At 48.9% G+C, this 20,333-nt stretch overlaps 1 protein-coding gene across 2 annotated transcripts in view; it reads left to right on the forward strand.

Annotated features, from left to right (window-relative positions):
• PDPK1 (3-phosphoinositide dependent protein kinase 1) overlaps positions 1-20,333 on the forward strand; it is a 71,586-nt gene that overhangs the window by 30,754 nt on the left and 20,499 nt on the right. For both annotated transcript variants that reach the window (XM_079944179.1, XM_079944180.1), the window contains 4 exons: positions 106-243; positions 5,248-5,392; positions 6,279-6,376; positions 18,129-18,204. In XM_079944179.1, coding sequence (XP_079800305.1) covers positions 106-243; positions 5,248-5,392; positions 6,279-6,376; positions 18,129-18,204 — 457 coding nt within the window. The remainder of the gene's footprint in view (positions 1-105; positions 244-5,247; positions 5,393-6,278; positions 6,377-18,128; positions 18,205-20,333) is intronic.

Here is a 20,333-nt window from a genome sequence, read left to right on the forward strand (position 1 = left end):
GGGTGCGTTTTGTGAAAAACTTTAATTTTTATCTGTTACTTTATGAGTTGTGTCTTTAGTGTTTTCTTACCATTTCCAATTGTAGTAACTTGCTTCTCTCTTAAGTTAAAATTCTAGAGAAACGTCACATTATCAAAGAGAACAAAGTCCCGTATGTAACCAGAGAGAGAGACGTGATGTCGCGGCTGGATCACCCCTTCTTTGTTAAACTTTACTTCACATTTCAGGATGATGAAAAGCTCTGTATCCTTTGAACAGTCAAAGCCTTCTGATATCACGCCAGTGACCCCTTATCGTTTTGGAACCATGACCCCGTTTTTGTTTTCACAAGTAGCCCCTTCCCTGGAAGGGAAAAGGGTAGCTTATTCTAAATACAGACGAATTCACATCACTTTGCTTTGGGACCCCCTGGGATTGCTGACATTCACTGAAGTAGAACATTACTTCAAGGGAGATCATCACAGTCATTTTTGAGGTTTTTTGTTGGTAAGCTTCATATCTAAAGGATCATTATTTTAATGCTGTTCTTGCTAGACATTTATTTAAAAGCATGCCCTCATTCCTTTTTAATCAGCATCCTTGGAGTATCTGTCAGGTGTCGAATCCAGTGCTCAAAGCAGGGAAGTGAGAGAGAGGAAGAAGGATCTTGGGCATCCGGGGCTCCCGGGAGGTGGGCACCTTTCTGCCCTCTTTGGCCCTGGGTTGTGGGGTTTGGTTGGAAGGAACATCTTTCTCAGGCTCAGCTGCCAGGTAGAAAGTCTAGGGAGTGACCCACAGGAGCCCAACCCTTTCTTCCCGTATCCAGGACTTGTCCTCCCAGAGACAGCCCCTCCCCAGGGCCCTCCAGCCTCCCCCTCTCCCACCCCTATGGATGTCTCTGATCATCCAGTGCCTGGCTCTCCAGGGCTGTGCACACTGCTTCTCCAGCTGCTTCTCCTGCAGGGACGTCACACCCTGCTGATTCTTTGTTTTATTTCAGGGCATCTCACGTTCCCTGACTTCTCCTGTAATCCCTGAAGCACTTTTTTCTTTCTTCTTTGCTCAGGGTTCAAGGAGACAGGGCACCGTGGCAGTCAAGGTGGGCCATATCTGTGTCGTCAGCTTGTCTCTGGGCCATTCATCATAGAGCCAGGCCCGCCAGGTCTCCTCACTCCCCAGCCCCTCTCCTGCAGTTGTTCTTCCAAACCGGGACTCCCTCAGCCCCCGTTTGCCCAGAGACTCTGTCTTCAATCCCAGCAGCTGCTCTTGGCTTCTTCTCGACGAGGGAGGTCGAACTGCCAAATGGAGTTGAGAGTTTGTTCAAGTGTAAACCTCAGTCTGTGCATCTGTTCTTTTCCTCCTGCCCTTAGGTCTCCAGAGCCCCTTCCCCTCACCCCACCACCTGCAAAGCTTGGCTTCCCCATCCCACCTGGGGGTGGGGGCCTGATCTTAACCCCCTTCCCTTCCCCTCTCTCCTCTCTCCACACATATTCTTCTGGGTTAAAACTTTGCTCGATCCTGTTTCCCCTTTAACACCATTTTCTGGCTCCTTCAACTGTCAGCTGAATGTTTCCTTTTGTTTATTGAGAAGTCCTGGTTGAGTTCCAGGTGATGGGAACATGCTGGTACATGAGGTGAAGGCTCTGCCCTCATGGGGCTTGCATTTCTGTGCAGGAGTTAGATATACACAGGTGATTAATGGCTGTGTGATAGACACTGAGGGAACAAGAGTAGTAGGGCCAGGTAGGAGTTGGTCGGTGGAGAGTTGGATCAGCTGTTTTAACTTGGTGGTCTGAGGAGACGACGTCAGCCCGAGGCCTGGGCAGAGCAGGGGCAGGTGTGCGTATGTGTGGGGGGTACAAAAAGGCTGGGCAGGGGTCAGCTCCTTGGGCCTCGGAGTCCCGGCAAGAATTTTGGATTTTCTTCTAAGTGTGGCACAGAGTCCAGGAGGAGGGTCTGGAGCAGGGTAGCCATTTGCTCTCACTCGGGCTGCTGCTGCAGGGAAGGCTCTTGTAAGTCAAGCTGGCTCCTGGGGGTGGGGCCTCAGAGCTGGGGGCACAGTGGTCCTGTAATTGATGCATCCGTTGATCCTTGCTACTTGAGGCCTGAGTGGGCTACTGGGTGGCTGCCTGCAGAGCCTGAGAAGTCAGGTTGGTGTGCAGATTGGTGGGGGGTGGGCTGGGGTGTCGGTGGGCCGGAGGGTGCCCAGCAGGGAAGAGTTCCAATGAGTGGAGAGAACAGAGTCCCAGGGGCAATGGACCAGATGGTTTCTGGTGGAGGGTGCTGGCTGCCCTGCCAGATAGTGCCAAGTGGTCAAGTAGCTGGGCCCTGGCCTGACCTGTGGATTGCTTCCCATGCAAAGTGTTGTTGAGAGTGGCAGTCTGGGGGTGGGGCTGAGGACTCAATCAAGAGAGAGAGGCAAGGAAAGGCAAACAAAGCAGGTTTTTCCCAGTGGTTTCACCGTAAAGGGGAGCAGTAAAGTGGTCTAGTAGCCAAGAGCATGTGGGGCAGGGAGGGGGGTTCCTTGTTGGTTTGTTTTAGGTCTTTTAAAGTGTTTGCCTCTGCACCTGGCTTCAGCGTCGCCCCATGTCCCCGTCTGCTGTCACTGCTCATGCAGCAGCCATCAGTGACCGATCTGTTCTGTATCTCACCTCTGAGGCCACCTAGACCTCTTGCTTCTTGTGCTCCATGGCACCCACGTGATGGTGCTTCTCTTTGAGCCTGTGGGGCTCTCTGGCTGCCAGAATTCCTGGAGTCCCAGGCCTGGGCTTCCTACGGGGCCTGGGGAGAATAAGTCGTGTTGGTTGGGAGGCTCCGGCAGGTCGCACACACTTGACTTCATCTTCTCCCAAGGTCATGTTCAGTAGGATCAGGCACTCAGAGGCTAGATGAGTGAGCTCACTGTCTGATTTCAGACGGGATTGGCCAGAGTAATGCAGGTGGAGGGGACTCTAGGTCTCTATCCAGTGGTGTCTGTTGCTTTTGACATTTTAAGACAAATTTGAAAGCCTGTGGAGATTGCAGGGGCTCACTTACCTCTGACAGGAGCGAGACCTGGGGACTTCTGCTCCACTGGAAATCCTTTGTAATATACAGTGTGTCGAAAGATAAAGAAAAGGAAGCACTCTGCCTGAATAAAAGCCCCAGTGTGCACACTATCCTCCTTTTAGCTGTAATTTACACATTGGGGAGAGAGGGGAGCAGCTCCTCCAGCGACTACAGGGCTAAGCACACTCTCAGGACAGGTGAGGCAGAGCTGGTGACACCCCTGCAGCAGCCTGAAAACAGGCAGATAGATCCGTGAGGGACCTCCTGGGCACTGTCAGCCTCTTTGCCCTCTGGAGGTTCAGTTTGACCAGACTCAACTCCTGCTCCCCAGAGAGGGCTGAGCTCAGAGAAGCCCTCCCTCCCTCCTTAGGTGCAATGCAGGGCTGGGCACCACAGCCAGCCAGCCAGGGTGCCTTTCCCTCCAGCAGGGATGAAGGCTGAGGGGTTTCAGAGACTGTTGCTCTGCTAACCTGCGTTCTTCCTCCACCTCCCACCTGCCTGTCCTTGTGTGTCGTCTCTTGAAGCTTGGGGACAGGAACAGCACACTAGACCTCAGGAAGCTGGGCTCCAGTCCTGTCCCTCCTTGGCTTTGTGACCTTGAGTCAGTTGCTTAACCTCTCTGGGCTGGGTTCCTCTGCAAAGCGCAGGCATTGGGCTCAGCAGGCTCTCAGGCTCTGCCACAGGCCTGATCTGTGCTCATCGTCCCAGGAATTGACTCGCTCCCTGTGAGAGAGCAGCCTCCCCTCACTGCCCTGGGGCCTTAGCTGTGCTGAGGGAGGTAGAAATGTTCTAGGGTGTGAAATGGACCAATGAGGTCTGAAAGAGTGTTTCTGGGCAATGAGGAACATGTGTGGTCAGAGCGAACACGGGCTTGGAGCCATGATCTACAACATGTCATGTTCAAAACCTGTCGGTCACTTAGCGCCACAGCCGAGCAGAGAACTAGAAGTGTCCCTTACACCGGAAACAGGAACTCAGGGAGTGGTCAGATAAGGGGCAAAACCTGTGAAGCCAGAAGAGGCCCTGTGGCCATGGCCGAGCCTCTCACGTGGGCTGCTGGTTTCTGGGAGACTGTGCTCCTGAGTGGGGAGGCTCTGCGGCTGGTCCAGGTCCAGATCCAGGCGGGGCCCCTGCTTGGGGTTGGGTGGGCCAGAGTCTGCAGGCTGCTGGTGAGGAGGCCACGGATACCAGCCTTCCCCGAGGAGGGATCAAAGCAAGGAGAGGAGGGAAGGGGCCCTGGCCGAGACCCTTTGCATTCCCTAGAAGTAAGGTTGGTTTTGGGCTTCAGCTTCCTGTTAAACGTTGTTCTAATTGGAAGGGCTTGGGAGGCCACATGTGGGGCTCGATCACAGGCAGGTTTGAGCAGCTTCGGTTGGTGGTCTCTTCCCTCCTGGGCCGCAGCTTCAGGCATCTTCTTTGGTGGGAGATGGCAAGTGCCTTGGCAAACAGAAGCCAGATGGGACACCTTGAGCACAGGTCACCCCTTACCCCCTCGGAGCTGATGCTCAGGGCGGGTGAGGACTTGGGTGCCACTCTGCCAGGGAGTGGCAGAGTACCTGTAGATTTCCATCAAGAGGTGTGGATGTTCGGTGCTTCCAGGAGGAAGCAGTTATATGGGATCCATTTATAGTTTCTCCTCTTAGAAAAAGGGAGAACAGAAGTAAAACAAATCACACTGCAGTGGTGTCCGAGGGAAAGATGACTGTTTTCCTCGAGTCTCTCCCCAGTGGGGGCCCAATAAATAGATTGAGTTTATCTATTAATGGCATTTCTCTTACAAAACTTGTCACTTTATACTTGGGAAGGAGCATTCATCTGAGGAATCTTTACGTGAATGGACTGAGCACGGCATGTGCGGTTGGTGCAGGTTGGAGGCTGTGTGCTGATGGCGTTGGGGCCACAGGCCCTGACCGCCATCTCTAGCGGCTTCCCTTCACTGAGCCCACAGGTGTCTTCTGGGGATGGGGGGTCCAGAAGGGGCAGTTGGCCTGAGAGGCATGTGCTTTTGTTGTTGGTGAAAAACTCACGCTGGGACCCTGTCCTGGAGCCAGGGATTCCCTGCAGACCCAGCGGTTGCGGTTGGGTCTGGCTGGAAGAGGGGCAGCTGTCTCAGGCCACAGGTACCTTCAGTTTTAATTAATTTAAAAAATTGCTACTGGGCTGTTAAGATCAGTTTAAAAGAAAGATTTTTGCTCTCTTCCTTAACTATCCAATGTTTAGATTTTGGCCTTAGTTATGCCAAAAATGGAGAACTACTTAAATACATTCGGAAAATTGGTTCGTTCGATGAGACATGCACCCGATTTTACACAGCTGAGATGGTGTCTGCCCTAGAGTACTTGCATGGCAAGGGCATCATTCACAGGTACCAAGCCGGGGGGCTACAGGCTTTGCTCCCCAGGCCTGGGGGGTCAGCTCTGGTCTCTTTTATGGAGGGTGGGATGCCTCATTGTGAGAATTAAGAAGAGTTCACATTACTCTGATGTTGAGAGACTGTGGACCTTTAATATCAGATGAAATTGGTCAGATGTCTTTTTTGCCAGACTAACGATTCTCTTAGCCATGTTGACTGGTGCTTTTATTTTGTCAGTTGTAGATTCTGTGTGTACTTATCATTTTCCATGATTTTCCGATAAAGTCAAGTTGAAAGTGTTCATTTAAGCTTTCTTTTTCTTACTGTTTTTTTTTTTTTTTTTGGTGGTAAAATACCCATAACGTAAAATTTACCAGTAATTCCCTGGTGGTCCAGTGGTTAGGACTCCGAGCTTCCACTGCAAGGGGCATGGGTTCAATCCCTGGTTGGAACTAAGATCCCGCCAAGCTGCGCGGCGCAGACAAAAAAAAAAGAAAAAAGCCTAAAATAGATAAAATTTACCATTTAACCATTTTCTCCCTCCCAGTTTTATTGAGAAATAGTTGACATATGTATATACAAATTTAAGGTGTACATTTATTGCGTAATGATACCACAGAAGGTTTAAAGGCGCTTTATAGGTTAGGCATGATAGATTATACTTCAATTAAAAGTTTATTAAAATGGTAGATGCAGTTATGAAATGATGTAATTTGTCCTCATTATATGCAGTTGATATTTGTTCAGTGCTAACTTTAGACTTGCATTCTTGGTTGTTAGTCTGTAAAGATTATAGGTATTAATCAGTTCATTTGGGGTTTTAGCAAAATTTAGAGTTTGTAATAATGTTACTGTTTTAAATATTTCATCTCAAACGTAAAAAAATCTGCTTTCACAGGGACCTGAAACCAGAAAATATTTTGTTAAATGAAGATATGCACATCCAGATCACAGATTTTGGAACAGCAAAAGTATTATCCCCAGAGAGTAAACAAGGTGTGTGTTTTATTTCTAGTAGATCCCTGCTCAGTGCTTAAATCAAAACCAACTTCTTAGAAACAGGTTGAATTGCCTTATGCTCATCATTAATGACAGTTGTCTGTAGTACCTTTGTTATTATAAAATGGATGCTTGAGTTTTCACAGAGGAAGCCTCTGCCTTTGGGCAACTTTAGCTGAGGGTCTGGGCAGGTGTGTGCCTGGTCTGGTGGGTGCAGGGAGGGGCTTCGCAGGCTGCCTGTGGTTGGTCCTCCTGGCCTCAAGTGGTAGTAGGTCACCAGGCGCTTTCTGCATGTTATCATAGGCCCTCAGATGCCCACTGTGGCTCACCCTCCCTAGTCATCTTCCTAGAAGATGCTGGGGTGCCACATTTGTTCCTGGTCTCCCATGCAGGGGTGTGAGGTCAGCTCCCAGGTCTTCCTGTTGGCACTGTGGGTTCTCTGGGGTTGGGGGGTGGTATGCGCGCGCGCGCGCACTCACACACACACACGCACGCACGCACGCGCGCGACTGACCTTGTATCCCAGTGCTGACTGTCTGCCTGTCTCCTGTGCGCACCTGCCAGGGGTGGTGGCCCAGGCACGCCGATTATAGTGAGGTTCTATAAGATCACAGAATGAGTTGGGGGCTGTTTTTTTCCTGCTGGTCAAGTGCATGTTAATCATTGCAGACCCTTCTAACCACTGTTCCTCTAGGGTATTTCCTAGCCGGATTATGTACTGTGACAGTTGCTCGCAGTCCACCTGGGTCAGAAGAGAGCCCTGGGTATCTTAGCTACCCAGGGGCATCTCGGCCATGGTGGGGGTGGGGGCATCTTGCTGTCCTTCAGGTGTTTGTTGAATGGAAATCATAAACTCCGAGGGTATAAAAAATGGCAGTTTAACTCCTGAAAACTGTGTTCAAGTATTGGGGTAGAGAGAAGATAAAGCCCTTTATGGTGAGGGTTGGGGGAAACTCAAAGCCCCTGTGTGAGTTAATAAGTGACCTTGAAAATGAAACTTGGGTGTACGGACAGGTGTGACTGTCAGAGCTACCCTGACCTGGGAGGCTCCTGCAGGGACCTCCACCCAGGGCATGTGCTTCTCTGCCGGGCTTGTGGGTACCCCTCAAAGAAGGACCTTGATGGAGAGCCCTGGGGGGATGGACATGCTAGGGGAGGGTAGAGGGTTTGTTGGTGGAAGAAAGATTCAGACAGAAGCATCCAGTTCGCTGCAGCTGCTCTTGCGTGGTAAAGGGGAGCTGTGAGCGCAGGGCAGTGGTGGGGAGGAGCTGGGCCTCTCCGAAGAGCCCTCTAGTTCAGCTGCGCTGGCCTGCTCTGCCTCGGGCTTGAACTGAGGCCTGTTTCGCAGCAGCTGCGGGGCTAACACCTGGGGTTTTGCTCCTCCCGGGCATGGTGGGCAGTCTTGACTCTGTGCTGCTGGAAGGGCCTGGCTGGGCTTCCATGGGTTCCCTTCAGCAGGGTGTGTGATCTTTCCTTTCCAGGCCTTTTCCCAGCCCTGTGTTTTCAAACGGAGGGTTCTTGTCAAGATTCTGTCAGTGCTTTCATCTGTGCACAGACACTCTTTGAGTCACAAGATGGCATCTTGAATTCGGGAACTTTTCTGAGAATCTTAAAGCACCACCCTTTTGTGTTTGAAACAGAACTTGCAGTCAAGGCAGATGCTCTTATTTCTCAGTGAGGCTTAGTCCTGGCGACGCTTGCCTACCTTTGTATTGTACTTCCCACCCAGGACTCCTGCCTGGAGGTGCACTTCCCAAGCCCCAGGAAGTCCTCCTGTGACATGCCCCAAACTTTGATCTATTTGACTCATTCCTATTGTATAGTAACATTTTGTTGGCCGCTAATTATGTTTTGATAGACATGGTATAACTCGTAACCTAAGCATTGTCCATGACAGAGGTGAACCAAACAAGAACCTGAATGTTCTTGCTGGGCTGCTGGGCATCTCGTGTGTGACTTGCCGCTGAGACCAGCCACCGCCTGCCAGTCAGCCATGGGAGTCACCCCCTCAGAGTCTGCTTGGTCCTTTTTTCTTCACTTAGATTTTCTTCAGATCTGATATTTGGCACAGGCTAGTCCTACTGTCATGTAGCCATTAAAAAAATGTAAGAACTTAAATGCATTGGTGAAATAGTGAAATAAACCTGAGTTTTAAAATCTGTCTGGAAGCAGGAGGCTAAAAAGTCCTTAACATTGTAAACCAGGCAGAACTATCGATACTTATATATACACAGTTGAGTTGGCTTTTTTTTTTTTCCTTAGAGGAAATGTAGAAAACATGTATAATTACGTGAATGAATAATTTTAGTGACATACTCTCATTTTCTGTTTGACATAGTTTAGAATCTTAGAGTTTATTCCTGCATTAGCTTTTTTTAAACATCTTTATTGGAGTATAATTGCTTTACATTGTTGTGTTAGTTGCTGCTGTATAACAAAGTGAATCAGCTAAAATATGTGGAACGCTTCATGAATTTGCGTGTCATTGCGCAGGGGCCATGCTAATCTTCTCTGTATTGTTCCAATTTTGGTATATGTGCTGCCGAAGCGAGCACTTGTATTAGCTTTATAAACTTTTGTACAGAGATGGTTTCCTCAAAACATCTTAAAGCTTCCAGAAGGGAAGTGTTGGTGGGAGCGAGGCCCAGGTTCCTTAGCTGTGCAGTGAGCATGTTTCGCCCTCCGCCTTGTGAGAGACAGGCTGTCTGTCTTCACAGACCTCCGTCCCAGTGGGTGGCTCCTGGGATGGGGGGAGCCCCGCATTCCTCTCTTACTGCTGCCTGTCGGGTCCAGGGAGTGACCCCTGTGCTGTGAGGGTGGGTGGGCACATGGGTCGATGGGCCTTTCTGGCACAGAGGACTTAGACCTTCTAACCTTGCACAGGGGTCCCACAGAGCTTCCACACTGAGGGCGGCTTAATAACATGGAGTCAGCCCCTCATCTGTGGCCGTGTGCCTGGCCGTGGCCCTCTTTGCAAGAAGCTTGGGGAGTTCAGGGTGCCCTGGAGGTTGAGACTTGAGGTTTGTGTCTGGAAGCCTGTTTTGAGTTGTGCAGGCCTTTCTGGTACAGTTGGGCGTGGAGGCTCCACTCACCACATATGGGGGTGCAGGGAGGGGGGAGCGCCAGGTGTGGGGACTGCTGGAGAGGGGATGCAGCGGGGAAGCCTCAGAGCCAGCATCACTGTCACTGCACCTGTACCTGTGCAGTGGCCCTCTGTGGACCGCCTTTGTCCAGACCCTTTGACCAGCGTTGACCTCCATCCTGCTGTGCTGTGGGCTGGAGACCCTCTCACAGCCTCTGCCCTGCTGCCACTCTAGCACATGCAGGGCCACCTGCCCCCCTATACTCCCACCACCAAGCATACCTCCCAGCCATCGAGAAGCGATTACTCTGGTCTTTTCAGTATTGGTATTCGTTTAGTCATATCTGTGATGCATAGAGTGTTGTTGTTTTTAAAACACAAGGGTACCTGCTTTTTGTAAAAATTCAGAACATCCTTGTGACCTGATTTCCACCATCATCGATTTGTTTTCCCTGTAAATATTTTAGTATTTATTACTAAATACAAAGCTTATTTTTAAAAAACATAACCATAATACCATGCCATTTTTATACATTAAAAAATTAGCAGTAATAGCTTAATATCTTAAAATATTTAGTCCGCGTTAAGTTTCCAGTCGCCATAATTCCACATCATAATTTTTTGGTTGTTGCTTACTTGAATCAGGTTTCAAATAAAATTCTCACATTGAGCTTAGCTAATTTTTCTCTTAAATTTCTGTTATCTATAGCTTCTTCTCCATCTGTTTTTTCCCTTGCAGTCTGTTGAAGAAACCAGGTCATTTGTCTTATAGAGTTTCCCAGAGTTTGCTGATTGCATCTCTGTGGAGTCATGTAACATGCTCCTCTCCCCTCTGTATGTGTTGAAAATTGGGAGTTGGATGTGGCTGCTTGATCACATTCAGGTTCAGTCCTTTCACACCAGAGGCTGGTGTGTGTGGTGTGTTCTTCATTAGGAAGCATGTAGCATCCATTCGTCTCTCCCTGTCAGCAGCCCTTTATAGCCATGATATCCTAGATCCATCAATTCATTAGAGAATGCAGAGTGATCATAGCCCAGTTCTTTCATTCTTGAGTTGGAATTCTTCTTTTTTTTTAATTAAAATTTTTTAAAAAATTATTTATTTATTGGCTGTGTTCAGTCTTCGTTACTGCACACGGGCTTTCTCTAGTTGCAGCGAGCGAGGGCTACTCTGTTGTGGTACGCGGGCTTCTCGTTGCGGAGTACAGGCTGTAGGGCGCGCAGGCTCAGTAGTTGTGGCTCGCGGGCTCTAGAGCGCAGGCTCAGTAGTTGTAGTGCATGGGCTTAGTTGCTCTGTGGCAGGCGGGATCTTCCCGGATCAGGGATTGAACCTGTGTCCCCTCCCTTGGCAGGCGGATTCTTTTTTTTTTTTTTTTTTAAATAAATTTATTTATTTATTTTATTTTGGCTGCGTTGGGTCTTTGTTGCTGCGCGTGGCCTTTCTCTAGCTGCGGTGAGTGGGGGCCACTGTTTGTTGTGGTGCTGGGCTTCTCACTGCGGTGGCTTCTCTTGTTGCGGAGCACGGGCTCTAGGTGCACAGGCAGTAGTTGTGGCTCGCGGGTTCTAGAGCACAGGCTCAGCAGTTGTGGCACACGGGCTTAGTTGCTCTGCGGCATGTGGAATCTTCCGGACCAGGGCTCGAACCCGTGTCCCCTGCATTGGCAGGTGGATTCTTAACCACTGCGCCACCAGGGAAAAATCCCTGGAATTCTTCTTTAAAGAGAAACTTCCCCTTAGCCACTATTTGTTTAGTGATATTGATTGTGGAGGAAAAACAGGATAAATGCTTGCTTCATTCCCCTTTATTTGCAGCTTTTGGAAAGCATGAATTGGTTCACTGTCATCCTCCAATGATGACCAATTCATCAAAAACATTATTATCCCACCTCACAACATACACAAAAGTTAACTTGGACAGATCAGAGATCTGAATGTAGGAGCTAAAACTATTACACTCTTGGAAGAAATCATGGGAGTAAACGTTCTTGACCTTGGGTTAGGGTCCGGTTTCTTAGATACAATACCAGAAGTACAAGCAGCAGAACAAGTTTTAAAACTTTGGTGCTGTGATACCATTAAGAAAGTGAAAAAGACAACCTATGGGGTTGAATAGGAAAAAAAATTTCAAATCATATATCTGATAAGGGGCTTGTATCCAGAATATATAAAGAACTCATAACAAAAAAATTTTTTTTTAATGGGCAAAGGGTCTGAATAGACATTTTTCTAAAGAAGATAAGCAAATGGCTAATAAACACATGAAAAGATGCTCAATATCATTAGGGAAATGCAAATCAAAACCACACTGAGACACCACTCCACACCCACTAGGATGACTAATCAAAAAGATATCCGATAAGAAGTATTAGCAAGGCTGTTGAGAAATCAAAGCCCTTGTACTCTGCAGGTGGGATTGTCAAATGATGCAGCCGCTTTGGAAAAGTCTGTCAATTCCTCAGAAGGTTAAGCATAGTTACCTTATAATCAGCCATTCAGCTTCTAGGTATATATCCAAGAGAACTGAAAAACAAATGTTCACATAAAAAGTTGTACGCTAGTGTTTATAGCAGCTTTATTTGTAATAGCCAAGGAGTGGAAACAACTCAAGTATCCATCAACTGATGAATGGATAAACAGAGTGTGGTCTGTCTGTATAGTGGAATATTATTCAGCCTTAAAAGGAATGAAGTTCTGATATAGGCTCCAGCATTGATGAACCTTGAAAACATTGTGCTAAGTGAAAGCCATCTGGGATTAGGATAGGGATTTTGTTGAATGTATAGATCAGTTTGGGGAGTATTGCTCTCTTAACAATATTGTCTTCTGATCCTTCAACGTGGAATGTCTTTCTGTTTATTTATATCTTCTGTAATTTCTTTCAAAAATTTTTTGTAGTTTTCCGTGTTATAAGCTTTGCACTTTTTTTTTTTTAATTTTATTTTTGGCTGTGGTGGGTCTTCGTTGCTGTGCACGGGCTTTCTCTAGTTGCAGTGAGTGGGGGCTACTCTTCATTGCTGTGCGCAGGCTTCTCATTGCGGTTGGCTTCTTTTGTTGCGGAGCCTGGGCTGTAGGGTGCGTGGGCTTCAGTAGTTGTGGCGCGCAGGCTTAGTTGCTCTGTGGCATGTGGAATCTTCCCGGACCACGGATCGAACCTGTGTCCCCTGCATTGGCAAGCGGATTCTTAACCACTGCGCCACCAGGGAAGTCCCAGCTTTGCACTTCTTTTGTTAAATTTATTCCTAAGTATTTCATTTTATTTTTGAGGCTATTGTAAATATAATTGTTTTCTTAATTTTCAGATTGTTCATTGAGAGTATATAGAAATATAGTTGATTTTTTTTGGTACACTGATCTTACGTCCTGCAACCTGATGGACTTGTTTATTAGTTTTAATAGTTTTTTAGTGACTTCCTTGGGACTTTTTACGTACAGATCATGTCATCTGTGATTAGAGATAGTTTACTTCTTCCTTTCCAGCCTGGATGCGTTTTGCTTCATTTTCTTGCCTAATTGCCCTGGCTAGAACCTCCCCATTGAATAGAAATGGCGAGAGCAGGCATCCTTGTCTTGTTCCTGACCTTAGGGGAAAAGCTTTGTCTTTCACCATTGAGTATGATGTTCGTTGTGGGTTTTTCATAGGTGCCTTTATCAGGTTGAGGAAGTTCCCTTCTTTTTTTTTTTTAATTTATTCATTTTATTTATTTTTGGCTGCGTTGGGTCTTTGTGGCTGCGCGCAGGCTTTCTCTAGTTATGGCGAGCAGGGGCTACTCTTTTTTTTTTTGCGGTACACGGGCCTCTCACTGTTGTGGCCTCTCCCATTAGGGAGCACAGGCTCCGGACGCACAGGCTCAGCGGCCATGGCTCACGGGCCTAGCTGCTCCGCGGCATGTGGGATCTTCCCGGACTGGGGCATGAACCCGTGTCCCCTGAATCGGCAGGCGGACTCTCAACCACTGTGCCACCAGGGAAACCCCGGGGGCTACTCTTCGTTGTGGTGCGCGGGCTTCTCATTGTGATGGCTTCTCTTGTTGCTCTAGGCACACGGGCTTCAGTAGTTGTGGCACGTGGGCTCAGTAGTTGTGGCACACGGGCTTAGTTGCTCCGCGGCATGTGGGATCTTCCTGGACCAGGGCTCGAACCTGTGTCTGCTGCATTGGCAGGCGGGTTCTTAACCACTGCGCCACCAGGGAAGCCCGGAGGAAGTTCCCTTCTGTTTCTAGTTTGTTTTATACTTTACCATGAAGGAGTGTTGAATTTTTGTTAGATGGTTTTTCTGCATCTCTTGATCAAGATGGTCATGTGGTTTTTGTCCTTTATTCTAATGATGTGATGTAATATATTGATTGGTTTTTATGTGCTGAACCACCCTTGCATTCCTGAGATTAAATCCCAGTTGGTCATGGTGCACACTCCTTTTTATGTGTTGTTGGATTCAATTTGCTTGTGTTCTGTCCAAGAGCTAATAAGCACATTTTGTGGAGTGTGTTTGCTGTGCTTCATATGTGGGTTCATGGATAAGACAATAGCGGTCTGCACTTTTGGCTTTGAAGAGAGTGTTCTGACCTCAGGAGCATGTCAGGTCCCTCCGTCCCCACTGGCACCTCACAGTCTGACCTGCAGATCTGTGGTGGCCAGAGTGGTCCACAGCCCAGGGTGCTGGCCCGTTTATTTGAACCACTTTGACGGTGGAGGTAACAACCCAGCCCAAACCCTTCTTTACCCTGACCCTTTGGCCTCCTGTTGAGTGGGTCAGTAGCCTAAAGGAGGCAGCATAAGCCAACAGTGGCTTGTGGGCCTTGGTTTTCCAGTAGCTGGAGAATTTTGACCTCTGGCTAATCTCTGAGTTTACAGGGGTAGGTAACTAGATTATCTCTGTGGCTTTCTAATGCTCTCTTGGGCTCTTACCCTGGTGTCACAGATAGAAATCTGCCATTCGTGAAGTGGGAGAGGAGAAAATTACTTGTTTTCACTAACCCTTCAGTGAAATCGAGCATCTCCTTCAGTTATGAAGTTAGGCAACAAACATCTGTGTCATTAGAAATCACAGATGTTTTCATGTCCTGTCACAGTCGTCACAGATTCTTGATCTATTGTTTATGCTCATCGCTACTTCAGAATTACTCTATTAATAGACCTGCTGCCAGATCTTGTTGGTGCATTAATAAAAAAGAAACATATTAGTATATTGCATATTTATTACTTTAATATTTTGATACTTTCATTATGTATAGTCTTGTAGATATTATTTTATGTCTTTAGAACATCATTCTGAGGACAGTTATTCTTTTCCACACTCCAGAGGATTCATTCATCTCTAGACTAGCGAAAGAGCTCCTTTCTAAGGGGGTGACTCTGTATCCCCAGGGACTTGGGAGTCCCTTTAAGAAGGTGGACATAGGCTCCTGGGGAAGAGGAAGCAGCAGGTGTTGTGGGGGACAAGCAGACGCAGGCCCAGAAAGCTTACAGAAGCAGCAGCAGCAGCACACAGTCCTGATGCCGTCACGATTTGCTCTTTAAAGCCCAGCCATGTGGTGTGTGTGTGTCTCCTGTCCACTTTGTTTTGTGCATAATGTAGCTATTTAAAAGCACAAATACCTCTGCATACTGTGTGATAGCCTGAATTATTTAATTATGTGTAATACATATCTTTCCATATAAAAATATATTTCTAGAACTTTTCAATAATAGCATTTAAAAATATAAATCACGGAAGTGACGCACAATTATTATGAAGAACAGAAACACTGAACAGGTGAAGTATCGAGTTGAAGCCTGTCCCCCGAAGGATTGTGTCATGGCCCTGCCATCTGTGCTGGCTCCGTCCTGGAGGATCAGGTGCCAGAAATGAATTGCTGGGTCAGAAAGCAAGCCTGTCCTGTATGGCTTTTGATGTTTTTTGGAAAATTGCTCCTCCAAAGTCACAGCATTTCACGTTCCCACCAGTAGCACTGTGAGATTTTCCTCTTCAAATCCTTGCCAATACTGTGCATTTTCCTTCTTTTTTATCTTTGCCGATTTGATAGGCTACCATATTAATTAACATTTCTTTGATTCATTGTAAGGTTGGTTTCACTTGGTTTTAGCTCTTGATTTGTTTTCTTCCTCTGTTGAATCACTTCAGTGTTCTCGGCTGTCAGGGTCCTGGAAGGATGCAAACGTGGCTGAGAAGTCTCTACAGGAGAGTAGCTGACCTAGGGGACCAGTTACAGACAGCAGGGCCCAAGGAAGCTGGGCTCCCGCAGCGGGATAGAGAGCCCCTCGGCCCTGGGAGGGCAGGTGGGAGGGACCAGCACCTGAGGGCGGGGTGGGGGTGGGGGTGGGGGGTGGGCTCTGTGGTGGGAGAGGGCTGTGGCCTGGGGGTTGGCCAGGAGGAATAATCTCCATCTCTCTCCTGTCTCCCACTGGGGGTTCCTGCTGGCTCCAGGGCACAGAGAAGGACAGAGACCGCATCTGGGAACACATGGGGAAGGTGCAGCATGTCGGCCTTGTCTGTATTTTTTAGGCATCTGCCTTTGGAGGCTCTTGGACCCGCAGTTAGGAAGTCTCCCGTATGGGGAGCCCTGCTGGCTGCCCACCCCAGGGATGGCAGATGGAGAGCCGATGGCCACCATGGCCAGTGGGCCTGCCTCACAGCAGACCATTGCATGCTGAATTGGTGTGGCCATGGGCCCTGGGTTTCTTTTGCATTTTAATTCTGGTGGTGTGTTGTTTATAGCCATACACTGTAAAGAATACAGCTATAGACAAAGCATGGGTCTGTCGTGTTTTACTGCAGGTGGCTGTACCCTGTCAAGTTATTTCTGAGTCAGGCCTAAGTTGAGGTGCCCAGTACAGAGCCTTCAGTCAGTGCAGGAAGAGAAGGGTACTTTCCCCAAACTGGAGCACTTTGTGTAGCAGGGTGGTTGACTTTGAGAAGGAAAGACTAAAAAGAAGCAATTTCAGCCATCCTCCCTTCCCCAGCTCTTCCTCCTCTAGAACATCCCAGAACTGAGTGAGTTGCTCCTGCTGTGTTTAGAGCCGGGTCTTTGGAGGGCAGGTGCTAATGTCTGGGCAGAGCGCTGTCCCAAGGAGGCCACCCAGGGCTTCATAGCCAAGCCCCTGGGGGCGTTTGGGGTTGGAGAATTCTTGGCTGTGGGGCTGTCTGGTGCCCTGCAGGATACTTAGCTGTATCCCTGGCTTCTACCCACTAGGTGACAGCAGCCCCTTCCCGCCCCCATTGTGGCGGCGAGAGATGTCTCCAGGCATTGCCAGATGTCCCGGGGGCCCAGTTGTCCACAGCTGAGACAGTGGGGCCAACAGGCAGGTCCCTTCACCGGGGGCCTGTTACAGTTTTTAGTGTTGCCTGATTTCAGAAGTGATCCTGAAGGGCCAGAGACCTCTCAGTGGTAGGTATATTGGTGTAATGTTTTACCCGGTACACTTTCTAAGTTAGTTCAGGAAAATTTGTCTACGGAGACAAGTAATTTCTAGCCCAGATTATTAAAGATGTTGAGGAAAGGGACAGCTTGATCTGTAGGTCAGGCTAGGTGAAAGGGTCTTGTTTGTCTGGAGCACAATGGTGTTGAGCTGTGGTGTTGTGTCCTGCATGTGCCCCGAGTTGCCGTGCAGGGACCTGGTAGTGGGAAGGGCAGTCTGAGCAGGACCAGAGCCTCGCTGGCAGCCGTTCAAAGCGGGTTACCGAGTCTGGTTATGCAGCGCAGGCGTGGAAGGTCGTGGGAGGCAGTTGGCTGCTAGTGCCATGGGTGTCCCCAGTGAATCGATCAGTGGAGGTGACCCAGCACTTCATGTGCTCCTTAGAGAAGTGATTTGTCCTCAGATGGTGGGCGGCTCTCACACAGGAATCCCCAATCCTGTGTCCTCTGGTTGTGGGCAAGGCTGAAAGCAGCTGTTCTGTCCCCGATGCCAGAGGATGCCCTGCGGGGGATACCTCTGGAGTGGTGCTGGGGGATGGGGTGTGGGCAGGCTGGCTTGTGCCCACAGTGCTGCTCTTTCAGGGCTGCCTGGCCACTGATGAGCCCCTGAGGACCTGCTAGGGTGACGTGGGTGTCATGCCTCCTTGTGGCAGTGATGGGTGGGGCCAGCAGCCAGACCCCACAAGTCTGCAGTTGAACTTGGCACAGTCCAGTACTAGAGGTGGCAGACTGTTGCAGAGGGTCTCTGACCGTGACGCCCGAGTCTTATTCCTCTCGTAGTCCCTAACCTGCCTGAACTGTTTGTTATGAGGAGAGGGTATCCCTGCCCTGCGTGCAGCTTGCGGGAGATCCAGTCCTTTCCACATTCTGCGTGTGTCCGGGGCTGTTTTAGGCACCACAGGTCCAGCAGTGAACAGACAAGGCCCCTGTCCTCAAGATGCTCCCAGCTGACAGCATGCTGGGCGAGGGCCACTCAGGTGTGTTGGCGAAAGGCAGGGAGGGGTCCAGGAGGGGCTGCCCTGGCAGTCAGGGCTGGTGTTGCTGAGCAGGCAACCTTGAAGCCAGCCCTCAAAGGGGCGGGTCCAAGAAGGGGGTGTGATGGGAGGGCCTCTGACAAGTCCCGTTCTCGGGAGCATACAGTCTGATCTCAGGTGACGGTGGCTTCCCGAGAGATGAACACTGACTGTGCAGCGTCCACTGTGGAAAATGCTCTGTGTCTCAGCATGAACTTTACCCTTTTCCCTCTTCTCATCAGCCAGGGCCAACTCGTTTGTAGGAACAGCCCAGTATGTTTCTCCAGAGCTGCTCACAGAGAAATCGGCCTGTAAAAGGTAACCTGTTTTCATCTGATCCATAATTCTCTTTTCTCTATAAGTAGTTGGTATTTTTTTCAGGTGAAATTAATAGTTAAGAGAGTGCCTTTCATGGCCTTTACATAGCCAAGCCTACTTTGGAAGAAGTTAGCCATTTGTCTTTTAACCAGCATCTTTCCTTTGATAACCTGTGTGCTACTTTGTTACTACTTATACTTCCTGGGGTGGTTGTTGCTTTTATGCTTCGAGATTTGATCTTGTTCCTTCAGGAACAACTAAACAACTAACTATTCAGTGGGGAGTACTGTGGCCGACAGGTCTGTATTAGTGACACGAGGCTTCCTGCTGTGTCCCAGAGCCCCGGGACCATTGGTGCCACGGTGCCACCTCCAGCTCAGGCACCCTGGCTGTGGCAGCAGCAGCAGGTCAACTGTTCAGTGTAACGTGCTCTGCAGAGTGCAGGACAGGCCCAGAAGGCAGCGTCTGTGGGAGGGGACAGGACTGGGCCAGTTTCCCAGCAGGAGCCCAGCTATCACTACAGGGGGGAGGCCCAGTGGTGGCGACAGGATTGAGAGCCTTGGTGGAGTCCTCAGTTGTGAAAATGAGAAGTGCAGGGGGTGGGATATTGTGTTCACAAGAGTGGAGGTCCAGAGAGTGGAGAGGGTCAGTGGCAGGGCAGTTGGGCAGTGGAGGTAAAGCAGGTGGGGGTGACGATGGCCAGGAGCTGGGAGAAGTCTGGGGTGCTGTCTTGGGTGGACATGAGGCAGGTAGAAGATGGAGAGGCAGCAGTAGAACCTAGGCTTTCAGAGTTTGGAGATGACAAGTTCTGTGGTTGAAGCTTTTCTTTGAATTCTTCCTGCCCTGAGCCAGACACTCAACCCACTGGGACCATCGCTGGAGCTGACAGAGGCCCACACGGTCAGTGTCGTGCAGTGGCAGGTTGCCAGGGGCCGCCTTCCTAAAGTGACAAGCGACTGCCAGGGCAGCAGAGGAGTGATGGTTCTTGGCACAGCAGTTCTGTGTTTCTGAGCCTGATGGCTTTTTAAAACCTCTTTAGGGGGTGGAGCCACAGGGCACAAACATGATGGTTGGAAGTATATTCAGAAAAATTAAGCTTGGGCATCTTAGCAGTTGCTGGGCTCTTTGGGCTTTTTTTGTTTTTGTTTTGCTTTTTGTTTTCTACTCTTATTGAACCAACAGACTTTGAGCTCTCACTGTGGGCCAGATGCTGTTGTAGGTCAGGGCTTCCCAGCTGGGACAGTTCTGCCCGCCAGGGGACATCTGGCCATGTCTAGACACAGTTTTGGTGTCACAACTTGGCGGGGGTGGGAAGGGAATGGGTGGAGCCAAGGGCGCTGCCCAACATCCTACAGTGTAGAAATGGCCCCCCAGCAAGGATGACGGGTCCCAGATGCCCACAGGGCCCAGGCTGAGAGACCCTCCTCCAGGTGGTGGGTGCACTGGGCCAGATTCTCCAAGTGTGTGTCACTGCTGCCTAAGAACTAGCTTTCCCTCGAGTTGGGGTTTACTTTCAAGAAGAGGAATTCCTTTCATACTAATAGAGGAAGGTCTCCAGGCACTACTCAGTGAGAGAAGGAAGATACAGAGTGGCCACCCAGAGTCACTTGTCTGTGCATTTAAACCTCAAGAAGGATATACAAGCCATGGATAACTGGTTATCTGTGGTGGGGGTAAGGGTTAGGGCTGTGAGTGAGACCTCACTGGATGCCTTTTTATGCTTTTAATTTTTAAAGTCATGTGATACTTATTTAAAAAATAGTTAAGAATTTTTTTCCTGATTCTAAAAATGATACTTACTCATTATAAAGAATTCTTAGAAAATATGGAGAATAAAAAAAAAAAGTTTCCTGGTGGTCTAGCGGTTAGGATTCGGCGCTTTCACTGCTGAGGCCTGGGTTCAGTTCCTGGTGGGGAGCCGAGATCCCACAGTCCGGGTGGCCAAAATAAAACAAACAAACAATAAAAGCCAAAAAAACACTCATAGTCTCCAACCCACTTGTAGTCACAGATAAGTTTTGGTATGTCTTTCTTTCCAGCTACTTTTTTCTGTGTGTTTTAAATGTGTTTACATAATTTTTATACAACTGGAATCATACTGAATAACCAGTTTTGAATCCTGCTCCCTG

The sequence above is a fragment of the Stenella coeruleoalba genome (genome assembly GCF_951394435.1).
Source record: "Stenella coeruleoalba genome assembly, chromosome: 15".
In the NCBI taxonomy this organism is placed as follows: Eukaryota; Metazoa; Chordata; class Mammalia; order Artiodactyla; family Delphinidae; genus Stenella; species Stenella coeruleoalba.